Source organism: Grampus griseus (assembly GCF_964374135.1).
Source record: "Grampus griseus genome assembly, chromosome: 5".
Lineage (NCBI taxonomy): Eukaryota > Metazoa > Chordata > Mammalia > Artiodactyla > Delphinidae > Grampus > Grampus griseus.
In genome coordinates, this window is record NC_138998.1 from 56,838,914 (window position 1) to 56,862,681 (window position 23,768).

The 23,768-nt window shown below is 44.1% G+C and overlaps 1 protein-coding gene across 1 annotated transcript in view; it reads left to right on the plus strand.

Moving 5' to 3' along the window:
• Positions 1–23,768, plus strand: part of USP13 (ubiquitin specific peptidase 13) — a 128,435-nt gene that overhangs the window by 62,835 nt on the left and 41,832 nt on the right. The window contains exons 9-15 of the mRNA XM_082654287.1: positions 1,420–1,491; positions 1,845–1,938; positions 11,260–11,385; positions 12,503–12,656; positions 15,047–15,221; positions 20,701–20,789; positions 23,174–23,296. Of these exons, the coding sequence (XP_082510413.1) occupies positions 1,420–1,491; positions 1,845–1,938; positions 11,260–11,385; positions 12,503–12,656; positions 15,047–15,221; positions 20,701–20,789; positions 23,174–23,296 (833 nt within the window). The remainder of the gene's footprint in view (positions 1–1,419; positions 1,492–1,844; positions 1,939–11,259; positions 11,386–12,502; positions 12,657–15,046; positions 15,222–20,700; positions 20,790–23,173; positions 23,297–23,768) is intronic.

Here is a 23,768-nt window from a genome sequence, read left to right on the forward strand (position 1 = left end):
TGAACTTAAGAAGTGAAAGAAATGATTGTGTGTTGACATATATATGGAATCTAAAAAAAAAAATGGTTCTGAAGAACCTAGGGGCAGGACAGGAATAAAGACGCAGCAGACATAGAGAATGGACCTGAGGACACAGGGAGGGGGAAGGGTAAGCTGGGACAAAGTGAGAGAGTGGCATGGGCATATATACACTACCAAATGTAAAATAGATAGCTAGTGGGAAGCTGCCGCATAGCACAGGGAGATCAGCTCGGTGCTCTGTGACCACCTAGAGGGGTGGGATAGGGAGGGTGGGAGGGAGACGGAAGAGAGAGGGGATATGGGGATATACGTATACGTATAGCTGATTCATTACGTTATAAAGCAATTATACTCCAATAAAGATGTTAAAAAAATTAAAACTAAAATAATTCCCAATCTATGTATAATTATTTAAATGTAATGAATTCACTTATATGCTTTCTCTTGAAAAACATGCTTGTTCAATGAAAAAGATACTAGTTTATTCATCTACTTAATTTTGAAGATTGCTCTGTAGACAGACTGACAGATATGTACTCCTGGAAACAACTAATACAGGAAAATATATTTTTGACACGTTTGGAGGAAAATTAAAAAAAAAAGAAATGATTGTGTGTTGAGATGAGAGGTGGATGGTTACAGTTAGACTGCTCTGTCAGGCAAACTGGTCAGAAGGAGGGCCTGTGGGCTGCACAAGGGACTGTGGATGGGGCAGGTACATCTGGCAGCGTGGTTCAGGGCACAGCTTGGGCGCCAGGCTGCCTGGGTCTACTCTGGGCTTCATCACTCCCTCTTGGGTGATTTTGGAAGGTACCTAATGCATTTGCACCCTGATTTCTCATCTCTCAAAATGAGGTAACGACAATAATCCCTTCCTCATATGGTTGTAATGACGTCTTAATCAGGCGGTTTAGGAAACGCTTCAGAAACGGTAGTTGTTACTGCTGTCATTATTCATTTTGACGCCACCAGAACAATTCCTAACCTTACCTTTCGTTTTGGGGAAGGTAGTTGAGATGGCGTAAGCCAGTGGTCCTTGACTCTGACTACATGTTAGAGTCACTTGGGGAACTCGTAAAAGATTCCAAATCCCAGGCCTCAGCCTCAGGCAGTGAAATCAGAACATCTGGGGGTGGCTCTGGCTTTCGTATTTTTTCTAGAAACTCTTTAGGGGATTCTAACTCGTACCTGGGGTTGAGACCCATTGATAGAAGCATAAACCTTTTAGGGAGGCCCATGAATATGACTGCAGAGGTAGGAGCTCAGGAAAAAATTCTCTTCAGGTGGGTGATGTAGTGTTGACAGAAAGGCAAGAAGGTCTTAGCTAGGATGATAGCTTATTTGGGTTCTGTTCATCTCTCAGTTCCTATGTTTTGACCATTGCTTTTCATTTTCTAGGTATGTAGGAAATCTTCCAAGAATATTTGACTACTCTCCTTTAGATCCAACACAAGATTTCAACACACAGATGTAAGTGCCCTGTTGTAATTTTTAAGTATCTGATATAGTGTTCATAGTGGTTTTCTCTGGGTTGCAGAATTAAAGGCAATTCTCTTCTTTATTGTCTGTATTTTTTAAAGTATTCTGAAATAACCATGTGTTGCTTTTGTAAAAAGAAAAAAATCAGTAAAATTGTAAAGTACTGAGAAAAGTTGAAAATGGAATCAGTATGAAGCAGAATCAAACAGTTAAGTTATTTGTGAGTAATTGAGATACAGTGTTCCACCTAAAAGCAGGTGTACTTATTGAAATTTGTAGGTAATTTTAATATCTCTGAGGGGAAACAGCAATAACCTTTTTGTCTGTTTCTCCCTCCTGTCCAGGACTAAGTTAGGACATGGCCTTCTCTCAGGCCAGTATTCAAAACCTCCGATGAAATCCGAGCTCATTGAACAGGTGATGAAGGAGGAGCCCAAGGTATGTGTCTGGGTGTTTGCCACACTGAAATGCTGGAAAGAGGAACCTTCTCAGCAAGAGCATGGATTTCCTATGATTTGGCTAATGGTGGCCATCAATTTAGCAAACTGTCAAAATAGCTCTTTCATTTTAGGGTCTAGGGTGTCTGTCTGCTCTTAAAAATCGTGGTAAGGAATAGCCAGGGTTGGGGTTTCTAGTGGCATTTGCTTCATGGATTATATGTGATTGCCATCATTAATGGTCTTTAGAAATAATATTATTCATAAAGTAGTGCTGGAATGGAAGGAATAAACGTATAAAAATATAAACATTTTCCCCTCGGTAACCCAGTCTTGGCCCTTGTAGTGTTTGTGTTCTCCTAAGCCTCAACTCTGTTTTGCTAGCGTTTCTCAAGAGGCTGGTTGTTAAAAAAAACAACACACATATTCCTATCCCGCCCCTAGAGCTGAGGATTCTGAATTTCTGGGGAGGGCTGGGCAGTCCTCATTTTAACTAAGCTGCCAGGGAGTTTGTAAGCACACTCCAGTATAGGAAACTCAGTTGGCCATTCAGTCACTATTACTTGACTCATTGAAAGATGTGCTTCATCTCCTAATAGACAGACTCCCATTTCCATGTGCCTGCAGGTTGGGCCACTGACCCCTCCCTGGGCTGCTCTGTTAACGCAACTCCAGATGGCGCCACTCGCAGCCTGGCCTCTTGGAGTGGTGCCCTTGGAGTTGTGCAGTGCGCAGCTTACACAGCTGTATTTGGCGGTCTTGGCTCCCACAGCTGCAGTCATCCTGGGTGGAATGCAGGCCCCGCTTCCCTAACCCCTGCTCTGCCTCCAGGGTACCTTGTCTTGACTTAGTGGGCAAGTTCTTTCAGTTCTGTGTCTCAAGTGTGTGACCTCAGTGCTCCCAGCTTAAGTCAGTCATCCTTGACTAATGCCTGCAGACTGAGAGCAAGAATCGAAAGGGAATAAGTTCTTTTTCATCGGGAAGCTAATTAGTTGGGGAAATGGAGCAAATAGGAGAAGAGAGACTAGGAAGGGAACATACAGAGGCAGTGTCTGGGGGTGGGGAGAGGGAAGTGGGTTGTGAGAGGGTGGAGAGGGATGTAGACATTCTGAGGGCCAGGCCTGGAGATCAGAGTGTCATGGCCAGGCAAACCTAAGTCCTCCAGTGGCATTGTTATCTAGCATTGCAACCATGAGTCCCTTATCCACGCCAGACAGGAAGACCCCCAGTTGGGATGCAGTTGAGGTGGTCTGGGCTATCAGGTTATCCAGGCTTCTTCTACCTCTGAGCTCCTGTGGAACTTTGAAGAGGTGATGGTGAAAAAACTTGGCCCCAAATGTTGTTTTTGATCACATTTATCCTGGGTGTTCATCCAGGCTGTCACTTCTTGGGCCACTCTCGGGGCAGAGTCCACCTGCCCTGGTGGAGGAGATGGAGACTAATTGGGACTCGGGAGCCTGGCTTCCTCTCCTGCCTTTGCAAGGGATCTGGAGACTGGGGGCAAGCCCCGTAACCTTTCAGTCTCAACCATCAAATGGAAGATTGGTCTCGCTGGCGGTTGTGAATAGTGCAAGTGTGAAGGTCCCCTCTCTAATGTAAATAAAATCTGTACAGTACAGGACGGTTGTGCTTTTGGAATCTCCTCATTTGAGAAAATGGGAAATGAAAACTCATCAATTTAGCAGTGTTTGGAAGGAAAATTTGGTTTTAATATCACAATATCCTTTTACATTACGAAAAAAGGTAGTTCTTATGTAAGTCATATTCTTTATTGAGTCTGTGAACAGCTGGGGACCCTAGTCCCCTCCCCACCATTAGATTAGCGTGGTAGCTGTGTGATCTCCAGGGGTCTGAGGCTTGCCCTGCCCTGTCTGGTTCAAGGTGTGAAACTCGGCAGCACTTGGACCATATCTGTCTTGCAGGTGTGTTTTGCTTGCACCTCGCCCCCTCCCCAGAATCTGACTTTCCAGCTTCTTTTAAACACTCAGAGCCTCTGGCAGTCCCAGGCCCGTGACAGCAGTGGCTGGAGCTGAGTAGCAGCCCTCCCTTCATACAGGACACACTGTCCCCAGCTGGCCCCAGTCCCTTTGTGATTCGTGACCTGGCTGGTACGCTGGGTATTTGGGTATGTGACCCTTGATCTAGATGATTTGTAAAGTCCTTTCCGTGCTCCGACATGCCAGGATCAATTGGGTCCCTTTAACATTCAGAATGAGCTTGAGTTGACCGTATGATTTTCTTTGTGGCCCTGGAGGTGCCAGTTTCAAGCTGTTACTTGAACAGGCAAGTAACTCATTGTAAAATCTCCACTCCTTGACAGTGGAGAGAATTACTTTCTGAGGCATCAGGATTTTCACTGGCATTTGGTTTCAGAGAAACCAATTTGTGAGAATCTTTCTTCTTTCAGGTCTCAGGAGCCCTTTGGTCAGGTGGTCTTGTGCTAGGTCTCTGGTGTTTGTGTCTTATCTTGTAGATGAGCCTGAAATGCTCCAAGAGATGAAAGAAGATGTGCTGAATCAAAGAAGAGGATAGATTACGAAAGAATGTGTGGTGCAGGGGAGAGAACACAGAGCCATGTGGCAGGAATGCTTTTTTACAGGGTCACCACCAGAGATACCAATAACTAGCATTACACAGTGCTTACGAAAGGCCAGGCCCTTCCTGTATGTTCACTGATGCAGAAATGGATGCACAGAATCCTAACCTAAAGTTACAAAGCCAGGGAGTGGGAGAGCTGGGGTTTACACCAGGCAGTCTGGCCCTGAGTGTGTGCTGTATTGACCACTGCACCGTCCTGCTTCTCTAACAGTTGTTCCAGTACTTGTTTCAGGCTCCCAGTGCCTCAGTGTGTAGATGCTGGTAGGTGGATGACAAAAGGGGCTGCTTATATTAAAAAGAATGAAATGATGCCATTTGCAGCAACATGGATGGACCTAGAGATTGTCATACTGAGTGAAGTAAGTCAGGCAGAGAAAGTCAAATATAGTATGATAATCTGCTTACATGCAGAATCTAAAAAAAAAAACCAAAGATACAAATGAACTTATTTACACAACGGGGGGGAAGGTTGGGGGGAAGGGATAGATTGGGAGTTTGGGATTGAGATGTACACACTGCTATATGGAAAACCAACAAGGACCTACTGTGTAGCACAGGGAACGCTGCTCAATATTATGTAACAACCTAAATGGGAAAAGAATTTGAAAAAGAATAGGTACATGTATATGTATAACGGAATCACTTTGCTCTACACCTGAAAGTAACACAACATTGTTAATCAACTATACTCCAATATAAAATAAAAAGTTAAAAAAAAAAAGGGGTTGCTTAAAGTTTGTGGAATTACCAGGTAGCCCAGTAACTTGGGCTACTCACATCTTGGGTCATTTCTAAAATATATACTTCTGGATATTAAGTTGCTCTGCTACAGACCAAGGTGAAATCTAGTTTTTATGTATGCATGCTTAATACATATTTCATCTATAAAAAGATTTGCAGTGTTTTTTGGGGGCACTGCCATTTCTGTATAAATTTGTTGAATTGATTTTTAAAATTAAATTGCATCTATAGTAGCTAAAACCTCCTCACTATAAAAGGACACTTTTTCTTCTTCAAAAAATAATATTCCTGGGCTTCCCTGGTGGCGCAGTTGTTGACAGTCTGCCTGCCAATGCAGGGGACATGGGTTCGTGCCCCGATCCAGGAAGATCCCACAGGCCATGGAGTGGCTGGGCCTGTGAGCCATGGCCGCTGAGCCTGCACGTCCAGAGCCTGTGCTCCGCAACGGGAGAGGCCACAACAGTGAGAGGCCCGCGTACCGCAAAAATAATAATAATAATATTCCTGATCTTTATGCATTCTAAGACAGTGCTTTCACACAATTTAATGCTGAATACTCCATAATTTATTTCTCCTCCTGAAGATAGCACATTATTAACAGTTCTGTATTCCGAACAAACTGTTTCTTAAGTGACAGTTCATTTAATTTCCCATCTAACTAATCCTTGACACAGAATTGCTGGTCTCAGTTTTTAATCAACATGATATAACCAGGGTTCTACTTCCAGATGATGTAATTTTAGCTCCAAACATAAGAACTTTGTTTTCACTAACCTCCATTTTCCTACTTTGGGCAAATGTAACATTTCTGACTCATCTTTTGAAATACGAAAAATAGCTTGGGGGAATACCCTCTGTTCCTTTAGCTTAGGAGATTTGGGGTTTGGACGTGAGTTAGGAATTACTGGTCCAAGGTTTATGGTTTAAGGTTAAAAATTTAAATCAGCAGATGACATATACCTGTGTTTGGGGACGGCTGAGATGCATGTATTTTTTTTCATTCCTGTGATCTTATAATGTAAGCATCTGTACAACCGTTGCTCTAAAGTGATATAAAGTCTCATCTTGCTGCTTGTTTATTAATTAAAGCATTAGCCTCAGAGGAGTATGAGTGGACACTGGCTGGCTGCCTTCTTGGTTGCAGTGTTAAACAGAAAGTTCTGTGTAAGCATTTGGGAAAGATTCTGAACACGGTAGTCCTCTCTCCAATTTTAGCTGATCTGTTTTGCAGTTGCTGATGGAGAAAGTAAGTACAGCACCCTATAACTATGACAGGTTCCTTAGGTGGGTGCTATTTAGGAGACTATCTGGGGCTCCCTCTTATAAAGTTAGTTGTCAAGACTAGCCTTTGCTTCTGGGGTCCGAGGGGCAGCTCACAGCAAGAGCAAGAGCTTCCTGAAGGCGGGTCTGATTCTTGGTCAGTTTGATCTCTCTAGCTTTGTTTGGTGATGGGCCCGTAGGGGACACTCAGGTGATGACACTGACCCAGTGCCAACCAGGAAACATGTTATTTCTTTGATTTACTTCTTTGGTTCTTGTTTATTTATTTTGGCAGTGCCGTATGGCTTGCAGCATCTTAGTTCCCTGACTAGCGATTGAACCCGGACCACAGCAGTGAAAGCGCCAAGTCTTAACCACTGGACTGACAGGGAATTCCTTTTGGTTCTTATTTAGGCTTTGGTTTCTTTGAAGTAACTGCCTTATTCTAGAGCCTGACCTTTTAAAAAAATTATTTAAATATGCAAATATACACACACGTAGAGAGCAAAGTATAATGAGTCCATGTACGATCATGTAGCTCAGCAGTCACCATTACTGCCAATATGGTTTCATCAGTCCCTCCTGAACTCAATTTTTCCCTTCCCTTCCTCTCCTTTCCCCACAGTATTTTGACACAAAATCTAAGCATCATCCTTTTCCCCTGTAAATATTCAGTATGCACCTGTAACTAGAATACCTTCTTTTTTTTTAAACATTAATATCATGTTGAAAGTTGCTTAAAGTGTTACAACAAAATGTATCAGCCAATACCCAGCCCACATATAGTTTTTCCCCTGCAGTATCCAAGACATCTTTTCAGAGTCCCCCTCTTTTTACAAGCGATTGGTTTGTTGAAGGAGCCGGATCATTTGCCCCAGGATTGCTCTAATGATTGCTTCCTTGAGGTATTATTTAGCTTGTGTTTCTTACAAGCTGGAAGTTAGATCCGGAAGCTTCATTAGATTCAGGCTTATTTTTTTGATAACCTGATTTTCTGTCAGACATGAAGCGAACATAGTAATAGTTGAACATGGGAATTAGTGAGACCCCCCCTCAGAAATCAGAGATGGAATAGGTGTGGGACGTGGGTGCAGGCAGAGGGGTCAGCTGATGGTTAGGCATTAAGTGTGGGGAAGCCGAGTTTGAGATAAATCCAACCCAGCTGTGAGAGCCAGGAGCTGGTCTGCCGTGAGATGTGGGGAGGGAGAGGCAGCATCTCTCCGGTTAGGAAGCTTTTCAAATAACTTCTCAGTGACCATCAATTCTCAAGCTATAGCTTGTCTGTTGCACCAGGGATTAAGCAAGGTCAGTTGAGGGAAAACAAAGAACTGGGCACCAAGAGAGAAGAGGCTTGGGAGGGGAATGAATGAGGCTGGGCTGCAGTCCAAGTGGGGGGCTGAGTCTCTGGAGTTTTCACCAGGGTCTCCATTGAAACGTCTCCTCCCAGCTGTACAACCACGTGGTGGCACAGAGCAGCAACCAGCTTTTCAGAATCTGTTTTCAGCAAGTTAGTAAACTTTTCCAAGCAGCTGCTTTGATGGGGACTGGCAGCCACCTCAAGTTCCAAGCACAGCTTGTAAGAATTAACACCAGCAGCAGCAGGCAGTGAGTGTGTGCTTATGTGCGTGCCTACGCCGAAATGCACAACACGAATAGATGTATTCCAAGCGGTGTCTCTGCACTGCCCAGAGTGGACATGTCATTGCTGGCCTGGCCTGTGATGTTGGCCCCAGGGGTGCGTGGGTTTGAAGAGGGCTTGCCCAGAGTCCAGACAGACTGTATACTCTTCACAGCAACTGGTAAGAGGGACTCAGGTACATCAGAGGTGAGAGCTAGGCACACGTGTGCAACAAGCAGTATTAGGACAGAAGAGAAAGAGAAAGACAGACGGATAAAGAGAGGCTGCGATTGACTTTTCTAGTTGTGTGATCCTGGGCCAGTTACTTAACTCCTCTTTGCCTCAGTTTGCCTCAGTTTGCCTCCAGTTTGCCTCAAGTGGAGAAAATAATAATAGTAATCACCTCATGAAGTTGGGTGATTTAAGTAAGACGCATGTATAAAGTGTTCAGAACTATGCCTGGCACCTAGTGAATATTCATCCAGGTACCTAGAATAGTGTCTGACATTTTATAACACTCGGTAAATTTCTATTGAATGAATGACTCAGTGTTAGTCATTATGCAAATGTAAGGCATTATTTTTGCATGTGTGTGTTGGCTGATACCATGTAGATATAATAGGCATTGTGATTGGGGAAAGTTACAAACTTTTACATTCCTTTTGGGCGATGTATGTGTGGGTAGTTAAGCTGATCACCATAAATTGGTCTTCACTTAGCCCTAGAAGCACATCTGAAGCCGTGTGTGTGTGTGTGTGTGTGTGTGTGTGTGTGTGTGTGTGTGTGTGTGTGTGTGTGTGTGTGTGTGTGTGTGTGTGTGTGTGTGTGTAAGCTGGTCATTTATGTACAGGTTCCAAGCCCTCAGATGCTGCCACTTTGGGGAGTTCTTCTCCCAGAGCTGTCAGCACTGTTTCAAGTCCTCTGCAGTGTTCCCTAACGTTTGTTATAGATACGTGTTGTCTCTCATCACGCCCCCACCCCGCCGTTGTCTGTCAGCTCTTGGAGGGCAGAACCCTGGACGTGTTCTACATGAAGGACGTGGTCGGGAAATGCTGGATGCCTAGGTCAGATATATTTTCAGCAGGACAGGAAAATTCACCTGAGTTTTATTAGAAACGTTGCTTAGAACATGTGTGTTGGAGAGATTTTATATGTAGAGCTGCCCTGTGGCAGCAGGGAGATAGCTGTTGGAGTTTTCCCATCACCTGTTGCATCTGACTGTGTGATTGTGCACACCTGTCGTGGCCTCTAGACCCTGGGCATTGACCCTGGTGTCCAGATCTCAAAGAAGTGTGAGACAAGGCCTCCACCTGCCAAGGACTGCAGTCAGGCGGAGGAGACAGGCCAGAGCGGGCTGAAAGTTAAAGGAAGTAGGAGGCATGTTGTGCTCTGTGCTCAGTGATGGCACAGAGAGCAACTTCTCTGGACTTCAGAGGAGGGGGAGGTGGCCTGGAAGCTGAGCCTGTGGAGGTTTTGAGAAGTGGGTGCACCTTTGCAGAGAGCACATGAGTTACTTCTTCTGCTTGATTGGCAAGGGGGAGGTTCGTCTCACTGAGACGTGCTGTGCTACAGCTGCCGCTCTGGCTTTGCTGCCGAGAGCCTGGAATCGGGATCAGAACCTGGGGTTCATTCTGGTTCTGCTCTCTGCTGGCTGCATAGTAATCTGGTCGTAAGACCACTTTCAGTTGACAGACCTTTGTGGCACTTCTCTGCAGTTCTCAGTTTCCTTAGCTGCAAAATGAGGAAGATGGTAGAACCTTCTTCACAGGGTTACTGTGAGTATTAAACGAGGTGACATGCAGCACCATTATTAGATGGAGACAGCTTTATCCTGAGCCCACCTCTGTCTTTAAAGGTGATGTGGATCTTCCACTCTGCCTCTTCGGAGTATCCCAGGCAGAGTGCCTGGATTTCCTGCAGAGTACAGCATTACAAAGCCCAGTTCAGGGCTTCCCTGGTGGCGCAGTGGTTGAGGGTCCGCCTGCCGATGCAGGGGACATGGGTTCGAGCCCCGGTCCGGGAAGATCCCACACGCTGGGCCCGTGAGCCATGGCCGCTGAGCCTGCGCGTCCGGAGCCTGTGCTCCGCGATGGGAGAGGTCATAACAGTGAGAGGCCCGCGTACCGCAAAAAAAAAAAAGCCCAGTTCACATTAAAGCCAGTTTAAAGCTTCTCCCGCTACCAAGCTCGGGAGGCTTGGAAACCAGCAGTGTAGAAGGGTCGGCGTCGGCATCCTCCGGTCTTTGTTTGTCCTTGCTCCACCTCTTTGCCTCCTCCCACCCCCTCTGGCCCCTCCAGAGTCAAGGATCAAGGGTTGGGGGGATTGGAGACAAGGCAGAGCCTTTGCCTGAGCTGGTGCGTTTGCTCCCTCTTGGCTGCCATGAGTCTTCTATCATGGCCGGCCTTTTTGTGGGGGGCACATTAGTGGTTCTTCACAGATGCCCTCCACCCCTGCTTGTCCCCTCAGGGACCTCCACAGGGACCTTTTATCTGATGCCCTCCCCGATGACCTCTGTAACCCCCCCTCTCCCCCCAAGCTCCTGCCCGAGTCTCCTCAGCTGCCCTCCCATCATCTTATGCAGTGTCCTTTCTGGGGGAGCCTGGCTGCCTTCTGAGCTGTCCTTTTAGCCCCCGGGGAAGGTCACACATCCTCGTCAGCCAAAGTTGTCCTTGCTCTTCCCATCCTGGCAGCTGCAGGCAGCCTCCTTCCGCTTCTCCAGGTGAGGGCAAGCTCCTGGGAGCTCCACGAGCCCGGCAGCTCTGCAGTGGTTGCCTGGGGTGTTGCAGAGCCATTTCCTTTACTTTTTCTCCTGTTCCCTCATGGGCGGGGGGGACAGGAGATGCTGTAGACCTCTCCTCTCCTTTAACTTCCTTCAGAGGAAGTCAACAGGAAGAGCCCCATCCTGTTCTCATGTCAGGCTCATAGCACAGTGCTTGGTACATAATCAACATCCAGTGCATGCTGGCCGCTATCACTATTTAGCTAACGGGGGCTTCAGTTTTCTTATCTGAAATCGGGGCTAATATTAATCCCCACCCTGCTGCCCACTTAGTGCTGCTAATGTGTATGAAAGTATTGTGAGTTGGTTTTATTTTTATTTTTTAGCCTCAACAGAATGGGATCTCACCACGCATGTTTAAGGCCTTTGTGAGCAGGAGCCACCCGGAATTCTCCTCCAACAGACAGCAGGATGCCCAGGAATTTTTCTTGCACCTGGTGAATCTAGTAGAGGTAAGTCAGTCTTCAGAAATGCTCAAAAGGGTTGTAAGAAGTGTGCCCACCCCTGCGTGCAGTCCCCGCTGGTGTGGCTGGAATGCTCCGCCCCTCCACTCCCCACCTAAGTTTTTCCCTGGCCGGGCCGCTTCAGAGTCGGCGTCTTTGGGCCTTTCTCTGCTCGGACTGCTTGATGTAGTTGCCCCTCGTGCCCGGCCTCCTGGGCGCTTGTGGGACTCTCTGTTCTCCTCCTAATTTGAACGTGTTCTGGGAGTGTTTATCCATTATTTCATTTGCCTTTTTTGTTTTTTGTCTCTGTGATAAGCTCCTTCAGAGTTCCATGTGGTGTTTGGTGTCCTCCTGCCATCACTCTGAGATGGTCACTCGGCTCAAAGCAGAGTCGACTCACATTAATAGATGCTGTGGTTTTTTAAAGGCCACTGAGAATTCATGATTAAAGGCCTTTTTCCCCTCTCTTAAAAAATAACTACTTTTTTCCTGATGACAGATGTGTTCCTTGTGGAAACATAGGCACAAAGGAGAAAATCAAAACCTCCCATGCTACGTGCTCCCACAAACAAGCAGTGCTAACATTTTGGTATCTGACCCTTCCCCCCCCAGGCATTTTCCAGGTGCTATCCATTTTCTACGTGTTGGTTTGTGAGCAGTGTTTTTCACTTAACCTGTTGTGAACGTTTTGCCACGTCATCACCTACTGGAATATAGCATGATTTCTTTTTTATTTCTGTATAATTTACATTAGTGCATTTATATAATCATATCATACATGGCTTAATTTTTCCAGGGCAGTCCTTGATTTTTTTTTTTTTCCCTTTCTCTTTAGTTGGGCTTCCACATCTCCTTTCTTCTAATTCTTTCTAGGTCAGTCCCTCTGACATGACTTTTAACGGCTGCATAATATTAATTCACATGATGAACTGTATTTAACCAATCTCCCATTTTTGGACTTTAGGTAACTACCAGTCTTTTCCTGTACTCTGGTGAACTGGCATGCCCAGGGGGAGCGTTTAGTAACACCAGATCTTTACACCAGCTTTATATTTGATTCTGTGCTCATTTTTATTCATGGCTTAATATCCACAAATTTACTAACTTGTTATAATCCAACCTTCAGAGGAACCGCATTGGCTCAGAAAACCCAAGTGATGTTTTTCGGTTTTTGGTGGAAGAACGTATTCAGTGCTGTCAGACCCGAAAAGTCCGCTACACGGAGAGGGTGGATTACCTGATGCAGTTACCTGTGGCCATGGAGGCGGCAACCAACAAGGGTAACGTTCTAAAGTGGGAAATGAGCAGTGTGCTTCTTCACACGTGAAAACCCTCAAGTCAGCGATACTGCAGTTCAGTCTCTGCGAAGTCATATCAGGAGCAGACCCAGCCCGGACGGTGTCTGGTTTGCATGTCTCTTTTCATCTTTTCCTCAGACCCCATGTGACTTTCTGACATTTTTGTGGAGGGCTTATGGAGGGAACCTACTTCAGTGCCTATAAATTTGACCACCTGGTTGGTTTAGAGGCAGCTTAATTTAGAGGAAATTATTTGTAATATTATCACTCACAAGTTGTGTGGAAAGTCTGAGGGGAGTGATCAGAACTGCATGTTATTTTTTCTTTTGTTTTGTTTGTTTGTTTTTTGGCAGTACGCGGGCCTCCCACTGCCGCGACCTCTCCCGCTGCGGAGCACAGGCTCCGGACGCGCAGGCCCAGCGGCCATGGCCCAGGGGCCCAGCCGCTCCGTGGCATATGGGATCCTCCCGGACCGGGGCATGAACCCGCGTCCCCCGCATCGGCAGGCGGACTCCCAACCACTGTGCCACCAGGGATGCCCCAGAACTGCATGGTTTTTTGGGGGTTTTTTTTTCGCGGTATGTGGGCTTCTCACTGCCGTGGCCTCTCCCGTTGCAGAGCACAGGCTCCGGACGCGCAGGCTCAGCAGCCATGGCTCACGGGCCCAGCCGCTCCGCGGCATGTGGGATCCTCCCGGACTGGGGCACGAACCCGTGTCCCCTGCATCGGCAGGCGGACTCTCAACCACTGCGCCACCAGGGAAGCCCCAGAGCTGCATGTTTTGATGTGAGACATTCAAGCAGAGAGAGGCCTCTTAAAAATAATCCAGCTTTGGCATCCGAGTAAGATGCCTGTTGTGGGAGATAAAGCGTGGCAGGGCTCTTTGTGGGGCGAGGCTCCTTGGAAGGGTCTCTGGACCTTGGAAGCAGGAGGAAGGTGGGGGGACCTCAGGGGAAGGTTCCTTCAGTCAGTCTGATCTGGTTCTTTCCAAGCAGAATAGATGAATGGTATTTCTTAGAATTAACATCTTAGAAGCAGAAAAAGGAGAAATATCTGCTAGATTGCTTATTTCCTGTGAACTGGTCATTTTTGTAAGGTTTAATGACTCCCTGGCTGGCGTTTTTCCTTTTTTTTTTTGTTTGTTTGAGGTGTAGTTACTTTATTGTGTTAATTGGAAAATGGTGATTATGATGATTTTAAGATGAAACGATTTCCATTTTCTATAAACTCATGCAGCTTTTGACCAGGTTTTAAATTCTTACTCATTATACAAAGTAGAAATGGGGGTGGGGGTGTCTGTGGTTTGTTTCCTTTTTAGCACTAGGCTTAATTGCTGTCTCTTGCCTACCTTGGGGATACTCACATATTGTGCTCAGTTCTGTGATCCTAACTCAGACTTTATGAGTGGTAAATCTCCTTTTTTTTCAGAAAGGAGACTTAAAATTTAGTCTCAGGAAATTGATTGCTGGGAACACCTAATGCTAGCATCCTAGATAGAAGTCCATCATAAACTGATTTTGGACTGGGGAATGAACTGTGAAAGCATATTCAGATGTGTTTAAGAAAACACAAAGGTATATCAGTGTGTCTAAAACCTGATAAATCAGAAGGGATTTTTTTGTAACAGAAGAAATTCCCAGAAAGGTCCATTTGAAATCTATATAAAATTTTGACTTGCAGGTAGTTTCCAAGAGCAGATCTGCTGACTCTTGGGAAGTTCACGGTGCACTCACTTCTTTTTCCCTTGGTGTGTAACCATTTGAACAGGGATAGTGTAGAAAGGCCTTCTAGGTTGGCCGCTCTGCTCTCTGCAGTGTCGGGTAACGCCAACACGAAGTTGTCTTGGCAGTGCTGGGTAGGATCATGGGCTGGGTGCCCTGGATAACTGCGGTCCTTATAGTTCATCCTGCTCTTTGGTCTGCACCCTCCATGACCTCTAATCATAGTGAAGGGCCGGGAAGAGGTGAGCCCTTGGATTTCTTTCAGTGTGAAATTCTCTGGTGTGAAGACTTTGTGATTAGAGGGTGGTATTGGGATCAAACCAGCCTTGACCTCTGGACAAATGAAAGTCCAGGTTTGTGGATCACTTAACAGCACATGCGTGGTCTGAACCTCTCACCTGGGCTGGAGTTCACAGTTCCCTCCCGTCAGTCTCAAAGGGGAACAGGCAAAAAATTATGAATGGCTCACTGCATCCTGGCAGTGCCACTCTAAACAGGATTTCAGCAGGCTCCTCTGGTTCTGTGGAGGGCAGCAAGTAAGCAATCCTGCCCCACCCCAGAAACCTTCAGTGAAGATGGTTCATTGTTCAAGGGGGTCTTTTTCATTTCACGAAATTGATTGCAAAGTCATTCATTTGCTCTTTTATTCAGATGAACTGATCGCCTATGAACTAACAAGAAGGGAAGCAGAAGCAAACAGAAGACCCCTTCCCGAGCTGGTTCGTGCCAAGATACCATTTAGTGCCTGCCTTCAGGCCTTTTCTGAACCAGAAAACGTTGATGATTTCTGGAGCAGCGCCCTACAAGCAAAGTCTGCGGGTGTGAAGTAAGTGTGTGCGCACTTGTGTGGTGGCAGTAGGATAAGGAGGGGGCCTTGAGAGGTGGGGACCGGGTTAGGGGAGGGTTGGGGGGCATTGTACAGGTCTGCATGCTTGCTCATGTGTGGCAAGATGGGATTATGATTTACACAGCACTAGTTGTTGTAGACCTCACTTGTGTGAGACCTGTCCAGTAAAACAGGCTTGTTGTAATCTGTATCATGTGCAAGGAATGCTTTTTTTTTTTTTAAGCCAGGTTGTAGTTTATCCCTTATAGGGAATTTGCGTTTTCTTTTCATATTTTTTTTGTCGAGGGTATAGCCAAGAACCCTCCCCATCCATGGCAAGATGATATTAATGAAGAAATTAGAAAAATACTTATGATAGTCTTAAGTATTTATACTCCACTGTGATAGATTTTTGATTCCAAAATGAAAGATTTGGCTTAGAACTTGGTGGCTGTGTGTACCTGCCTGGAGATCTGGGGTCTCAGGGTATCTCAAAGTGGACATCAGGGCTCCTGAGCATTGTTCCAATGAGCTGCCCAGGATGTGGTCAGGAGATGTTCTGTTTTCTATATTGTGAGCCTTATTGTCAGGTACATTAACAAAATTTTTTTTTTCTCCACTTGACACCTTAATTGATTTAATACAGTCAAGTCTTTGCCGGCACACTTCATATAGCTGGAGAAAGAGTATTTACAGTGGCCTAAAAAGGGGGAAGGTCTGAAAGTTAGACTCTGGTAGTCTTACTACTTCCAGATATTCTTCAGCCATTTTTCTTCTAGGCTATGCCTGAGCTCTTGTTGATGTGAAGGGCAGGGAAGCATGGACGAGCTACTGCTGGCTGTTTTTATCACAACTTCAAGTAGCAGTCAAACCTGAATTACTTATTCTGTGTGATAGCCATCTCTCAGGATGCCTCTGTTTCAGATGACGACTTCATGTGTTAAAAATGGGAAAACAAGAATTTATTTCAAGAGCTTAAAAAAAGCCATATTTTCTTACAATAATTTCCTTTAAAAGTTTCTTCATATCTAAATGAGATTAATAATAGTTCAATTATCCGTTATCCATTGTGGGGTAAGTTTTCATCCGAGGACTGCTCAGTTTTGGAGTGTGTGTGTGTGTGTGTGTGTGCGCGCGCGCGTGCGTATGTTTGTGTGTGTCCTTGAAGATAACAGTTGGTGAGCTGGCATGTTAAATGTTCAAGATTCTCTTCACTACAACCTGGACACATCTTTGGGCAGTTAGAAAGCTACACACTATATTATATTAGTGGTGGAAACAACTTTTTTCTTTCAACTTTTTGAAATATATACAACATTGTGTGACTTTGTGTACAGCGTGTTGATTTTTATTTATTTGTTTTCCTAAATTTAATTATTGACAGTAGGCTGAAGATTCCTCAAACATCCTTTTCTCTTTGTGCTTTAATTCTGATACTGTATGGGGTGGAAGTGATCGGGGGCTTTCTAGGCTTAGGAAGCCCCCAGCATCACGTGTGAGCTGCAGAGTGGTCTTCATTGGCCTGTCCACTTGGTCACCCTTTTGTGCTCTTCAGTAAAGTGGTGGCGAGTCTTCCCTAAGGCCCAGAGAGTATGTCACTCTCTGGGCCTTAGGGAAGGCGCCTTCTCATCACTAGGAAAAGGCCCATCTTTAAAGTGGAGCTAGGAGGTGTTAGCTTTCCACAGAGACAGTTTCTGATCCCTGGGAGATCTGGATTCTTCTCCTGTGTCCACTTCCCAGCTTGCGTTCTATCCTGGGGCAAAGTCACCACCCAATTCCTTCTTACACCTGAGTGGAGGAATAATGCGTGCTGACTTGATTTTCTCCTCAAATGCTACAAAATATTTAGTTGTAGGCAGTGCTAACATAATTAACCTAGCATCCTTGAGGAGGGTTCTCTGCTTTCTCTAAGCCTTAACAGTAGATATTAAATTTTCTCTGTCTTTTGCATACACACATGCTCTTATGGTTAAATGTTTTAGGGTAACAAAGCAACGACCATTATGGCACATTTATTATTCCCGGTTATGTGCTAAGTGTCTCCCATCAGTTATCACTTAAATCCTCTTAGTATTGCTACGAGGTAGGTGCATTATTCTCCCTATTTTACAGACGAGGAAATAAAAGAAGTAATTGGCCACTAAGTGGCAGACTTGGAATGCATTCAAGTTCAAAGTTTAAACTCTTAATCCTTGTGTTGTACACTGCCCGCATATTTCTTATCGTGCTTGCTTATGTTTGTATCTTTATAATCCTTATATAGCCTTGTTTATTCCTTATTATACCTTATCATGTTTCAAATAATAGTTTTGGGGAAACCAGTTCAGTGGATTCCTAAAAGATCTTTTTTTCTTGCCTTTTCTTATTGCCAATAGTATAGACATTATCTCCTTATGATGTTAATTTGGGGCCTTGAATTTTTCTTGTGTTAGACCCAGAGTCTGAAAGGCCAGGAAGAGGCAAAAGATGTCCTCTTGGTAGATCTTGGGTCAGTATGGACCAGACATAAAGAGCCTTCCCTTAATTGGTCCTGAACAGACAGTGACTGGGAAGAATATTAGTGTTTGGAAATTTTATTCACCCAGCAAATATTATTGCTCATCTAGTATATTCTGGGCAATGAATTGAACAAGACCCTCAAGCAGCTCATGGATTAAGGGTCAACAGGGAGAGATTTTGTCTTGACCTTTATCATTTACGAAGAGAAAAGCACGGTGTGGGGTTCCAGAGCACAAGCTTTAGGTAGACTGGCAGCGTTGGAATCCTCAGCATAGAACTTATTGGTATGTGACCTTGGCCAAGTGACCTCACCTCCATAAGCCTCTTTCCTTATATGTAAACTAGGAATAATAAAATAACTTTCTTTGTAGGGTTGAGGTGAGGATTAAGACAGATAAGCTACATAAAATGCTTTGTACAGTGTCTGGTGGAGTAAATATATACTGTAATTGTTACTACATTACTTTTTTTTTTGCCTTGGATTGTACAATTTGGTTGATTATCATGTTTTCAACATATTTAGTGGAAAGGATAGAATTGTATTTTTTTAGCGACCAGGTTTTCAATAAAATAGTCAATTTCAGGGAGAGGGACAGTTTATGTATATTTAAGGCTTTCATAATGTTTTTGCCTGAATTGTAATAAGTGAACAATTGTTATATTTTAAATAATAATAAGTTGTCAATAGATAAAGTATTGTTGTCAGGCACTTAGGACATAAAGTTCTAAGCACTTTATGTCCTAACTCCGTTCCCGTAACAATTCTTTGAGGTAAATTTGCTCTGTGTCTGTCTAGACCTTTTTGAATGATTTATATTCTAATGGTATTTATTAAATACATAACTTTTCAAGAAAAATTTTAATTCCAGGCGTGATTTTAGGAATAAGAGGATAAGTGGTGTATAACTTTGCTGGATTTAACAAACTTGATGTCCCAAGCCTCGAATGAATGAATGCCAAGTATTCATTGAGATTGGACACATTTATACTGAGCAGTCGTCACTACATGTGTGATTCAGCTTAAGACCCTACAGAGGTTACAAAGATGAATAAGGAATGTTTACCTATTAGGGTAAATATAAGGTGGGCACCATCTAACCTGCTTTCTGGTACTCTTAGGTTGGTAGCTACCCATAACAAAGTGATGTGTTAAATTATCCCTCGCCAGTCCCCCCAGCCGACCAGCCTCGAGTTTCCTCCACTGCCTCCCACCCCATGGTATTACCGGCTGATTCCTCACCCGGATACTGACTGCAGAGCAACTGCAAGAGTCTTTGGGCTCCTGAACCACAGTTTGGAAATCATTGAGTTACTGAGGACTTTTGGTTGATTTCACTATTATATATTTTCCAGTTTTTAAGTGAATGTGGTAAGAGGAAGGGGTCAGAGAGGACATTTTTACAGTGGTTGAAAATACCAGATGGAGTTTCTTGGTTTTTGGTGAAACTGAGGATTCATCTGTATTTAAGAATGATAATGTATTGATATTACTGCTTCTCAGAAGATAGGAAAACCTAATTAGCAGTAATGTGTAATTTCTGGAAAGTGAGGCAGGCTAATGATAGTTCAGCTCCTGGTTTTTGAAGAACTCCCTTATATTATTGCCTGTACCCTTCTATCCTCCTTATGATGGAGAATTTGAGATCCAGAGAGGGTAAGTGACTTGCCTGTGGCAAAATACAGATCAGTGACAAACCAGGTCAGTGTCCAGGGCCTCGTGGATTCTAGCTCTTTCATGACAAAGTAATAATCATGCTGATTCCTTAGATATACACAGCACAGTCTTGTGTGCCAGGTGGTTTCATGTCATTTCATGAACATTGCACAGCCCTGGCAGGTAGAAATTATTAATAAATCTATTTTCTAAATGTGAAGATGAAGCTTCAAAAAGGGTCCAATTTGGAGTGAATTAAGTAGCATCCAAGCCTTTTGACACTTTTTGGACAGTCCTCTGCCCCTGAACCGTGGCTTCTCTTGTACACTAGGGGGCAGCAATGCATTAGCGTTGTTTTCTGAATTCTGGGAAGATGCATGTCACATAGAAGGCAGTGACTAGATTTGAAAAATAGAGTTTGTAAGGAGCATGTTCTAGAATCTTTTATTTTAAAAGGTACCTATAGTATCTGTCTACAGCTGATTTTCTTTTTTCCATATACCTACTGTACCCACATTGACACTTAAATGGAAATGGTCGTTATAAAACAAGATAATAAATGTGGAGAGAATGAGCTGGAACCGGGGCATGAATTTGGTGTATAAATTGAATAGTTTGTGCATAAAATTGTCAAACTCACGTTCAGGCAATTAAGCATTCCTGAAAGTCTGAAGTGAAACTTAAGACATTGACCATATATATTAATTTTTTAATTTAAGGCCCAGATTTAGATATATACACACACCTTTAGGATCCATGTGGCCATGGATTTTAGGTGCAGTAGTATTTTAATGAGGCCCTGGCATTTCCAATAGTCAGCCTCAACCAAATTTCCAATAAACCCTCCTCATGGAAACTCTGTGCTACCAGATAGAGACTCTTAGTGGGAGCAGGTTGGGTGTGTGTCAGGATTGCTCAGGGAGCTTTTTCAAACCTACACAAACACAATGCACAGGTGCCCACACACACCTACAAATACATATACTAAATTCTAGCAAGGGTTTTAGAAGAAAACAAATGTTTATGGTTGAAAACCACTTTTCAGAACTATAAAATGCCACAGCAAAGTAAAATTAATAATTTTGCAATGTGCCCAAAATCATCCTCAGGGACAACATGGTCCTTGTTAAACATTTTCTTCTCGTGAAAAGGCCAGGATGAATGGTGAGGTGGTGAGTGTGTGTCCACTCAGGTGTGTGTGCGTGTTCCTCCTCATCAGTGCAGCCACTGGAACTGCGGGGTGTGCCTCAGACACAGCTTTTGATGCTTCGTGAACTGTATTCATATTGCCTTGTTTCATTGATCTAATCCCCTTGTGTTTCCCAGAACATCTCGCTTTGCCTCATTCCCTGAATACTTGGTAGTGCAGATAAAGAAGTTCACTTTTGGTCTTGACTGGGTTCCCAAAAAATTTGGTAGGTATCTTTTGCATGCTTTTGCTTGTAACATCAAATTAGCTATTTAAAAAACATGGCATGTGAAAGAGCCCATGTGGCTGGCTGCCAGAAACAGTTTCATTTCATTCTTTTTCCGTGATTCCCACTTTTCTCTTTTGAAAGATAATATATGATAAGCACTGATAGTAAAAAAAAAAAAAAAAAAAATTATTGCCACATGCTAACCCATCCCTCTAATAATGGGTTCTGGAATGACCAGATTCTAAGAGTGAAAACAGGAGCCTCACGTTATCAAACCATGCTTCTCAAACTTGAACAGATCTTGGTAAAATGCAGGTGCTGATTCAGCAGGTCTGGGGGTGGGAGGGCCCAGGAGTGCTTTATTCTAATACGTTCCCAGGTGATGCTGATGCTGCTGGTCCGAAAACCACACTTGGAGGTGCAAGTAATTGAAAATATACTCTCTTCTTAGCATCTTGCCTCTGCCTCTGAAGCAGGCAGGTGTGGCTAATGACATTTGCTTAAGTCATACGCATTTTGTTAATAATAACATGAGTATAGTCAGTTGTATTAAAAAGTCAAGAAAGGGACGTGACTTTGGCTGAAGTGGGCTTTCTTCTTGCTAATCTTAAAGGCCCTTGACCATTGTTAGAGGTTAGCTTTCCAGACAATGCAGAGGAACATTTTCTCCATCATCTCGATTGAATATCAAGGTGTTCCTAGGCTGTCCTCAGGGCAGTGGAAGGATGTACAGTTTTACCCTCTGATTTCTCAAGCAAGTACTTCAGACTGTTTGCCAGTCTTTTAAAGTTTTTATGTTTTTAAGCACTTAAAAAACAACAATCAGTCCCTATGCTGGTTAATTAAGCACTCATCTGCTCATCTGAAGGCAATAAGTAAAAAGAATGTAAAGTCGAGGGAGTGATTTCCCAGAAACCTCTGGCACTAACAGTTTGCATAGCACTTGTTTCCACGTGGCATTATGCAGCGTGTGAGCCTGTAGTTTATCCTGCTTTTCCTGGTGGAATAATTTTGTGGGCAGGGAGGAGGGCAGAGGGCAGGCTGCTTGTCACTCAGCCTTTCCTCCCTGGACCTGAGAGAGAAAACTGACTTCTCAAGACTTTGAACTGCTTTGGAAACAGTTTTCTTATTTTTCTTTGTCCTTCGAATATCGGTAAAGGATAAAAAACTCAGATCAGATTTCACAGTCTTGCTGAAATTAAAGCAGCCTCAAAGCTTTCTTTAATGAACCTGAAATTTTCTGTTGAGGAACAGTTGTATTGATTTTGTTGGTCAGACATTGTGTTTGATTTTGCTGTCTGCTGAGATTTAAATTTTTTTTTAACTAAGCCTTTTCTTTGGGTGGTGGTTTTAAAAATAGGATTTACGTACCTAGCATCATAATTGGTTTTGGGGATAGTATTTTCAGGTTCTGTTTGCAAGCCCGAGAGACATGTCCTCTGCCAACATTTGAACCCATTTTCCACTAGGACCATATCCGAATGTGTGCAGTTATAAATCTCAACAGGTTGTTAGACTGATACATTTTGTATTTGAGTAAGTCAACACAATGACAACTGGGCTGAGAAGTTAAAAAAAAATGTTCCTCAAGACGAATACATTTGAGGTTCAATTAATTTCTTTAAAGCTTCATTCTTTATTACCTTAGGTAGAATAATCACAGTACCCATCATGATCTGAGAAAAGGCATAAACTACAGGTTGCAAACTCAGATGCCTAATAAGGACAGGGTGATCATGTAAATAAAAGAAGTAGGCTGGGTGTAGGAAACAGGTAGCGATAGCAGTCTTGGTCTTTCTTGGGTGTTCCCATTTTGCATGAAGACGTGGATTAGGAAAAACATTTCTCTGCCATAAGAATCAGAATAGCACAAATATGATGCTCAGGGTCGTGGGAGTGGTGGGTCTGTGACAGACGGGCAGGGAGGGTACACGGTGCCCTAGGGTGGGAGCTAAAGATCAGCCCCAGGCGGTTGTTGCCGTGTGAGACTCCGCTACAGGTGTTTGTTTTTCAAAATGAGTTGGAAATCTGGACTTCTGAATTACATTTTCCAATTTAAAAATTGGAATTTGTTGCCAACATTTTAAAAACATCAAGCAGAAAGTGTCTACAAGTGTTCTATGGGCTCCCAGTTTTCAACCTCTGGTTTCCCTCGTTTGTTCTTGTTCAGTGTGAAACCCTGCCTCTGTGTTTCCCCTGACTCTGCATTAAAATCCTATCAGTCTCAGTGAGTCTTCTGGTCCCGTGATTTACTCCAGGGAACTGTAAAGCATCCCTTGGCTCTGCCTAGACACTTGTGCATAGAGTTAATGGTGTTGGATTTAGGAGGTGATTGTGGGTATTTGGAGAGCCCAGTGAATATAATCTCTCTCGTTTTGCAGATGTTTCTATTGATATGCCAGACCTACTTGATATCAACCATCTCCGAGCCAGGGGGTTACAGCCAGGAGAGGAGGAACTTCCGGACATCAGCCCCCCCGTAGTTATTCCTGATGACTCAAAAGGTACCATCTTCGGCTAGGAGGACCTTCTCGACCCCTCCCCACTCCTGTGCTGGAATGGTCCCTTTTCTTCCACCACTCCCTTGTCCCTTCCTGTGTTGCAACCCACTGTGGACACACAGAAGTGAAGCCTGGCTGCAACTGTAAGCTTACAGTAGTCATGGGAAGAGGCACAGAGACCCATCGTGAGTGGTCGAAATGGGCCCGTGGAAATCACTGGCAGTAGAGGGCAGCAAATCTCCAGAAAGTTCTTAGGTTACGTTGTCTCTGACTTTGCCTCCCTCCCTGCCTCCCTCTTTCCCCTAATGGGCCTGTGGGGAAGAGAAGGGGTGTGTTTTCAGTGGGCTTTTCGTCTGGGGGAGCTGTATCCTTAGAGTACCTTTAGAGAACCGTGTGTGTTGGTTTTAAAAATCTTGCCCATGTCTCACCTCCCCATCTTTGTCACTGCTTCATAGCAAGGGAGCAGTTTGGGTTT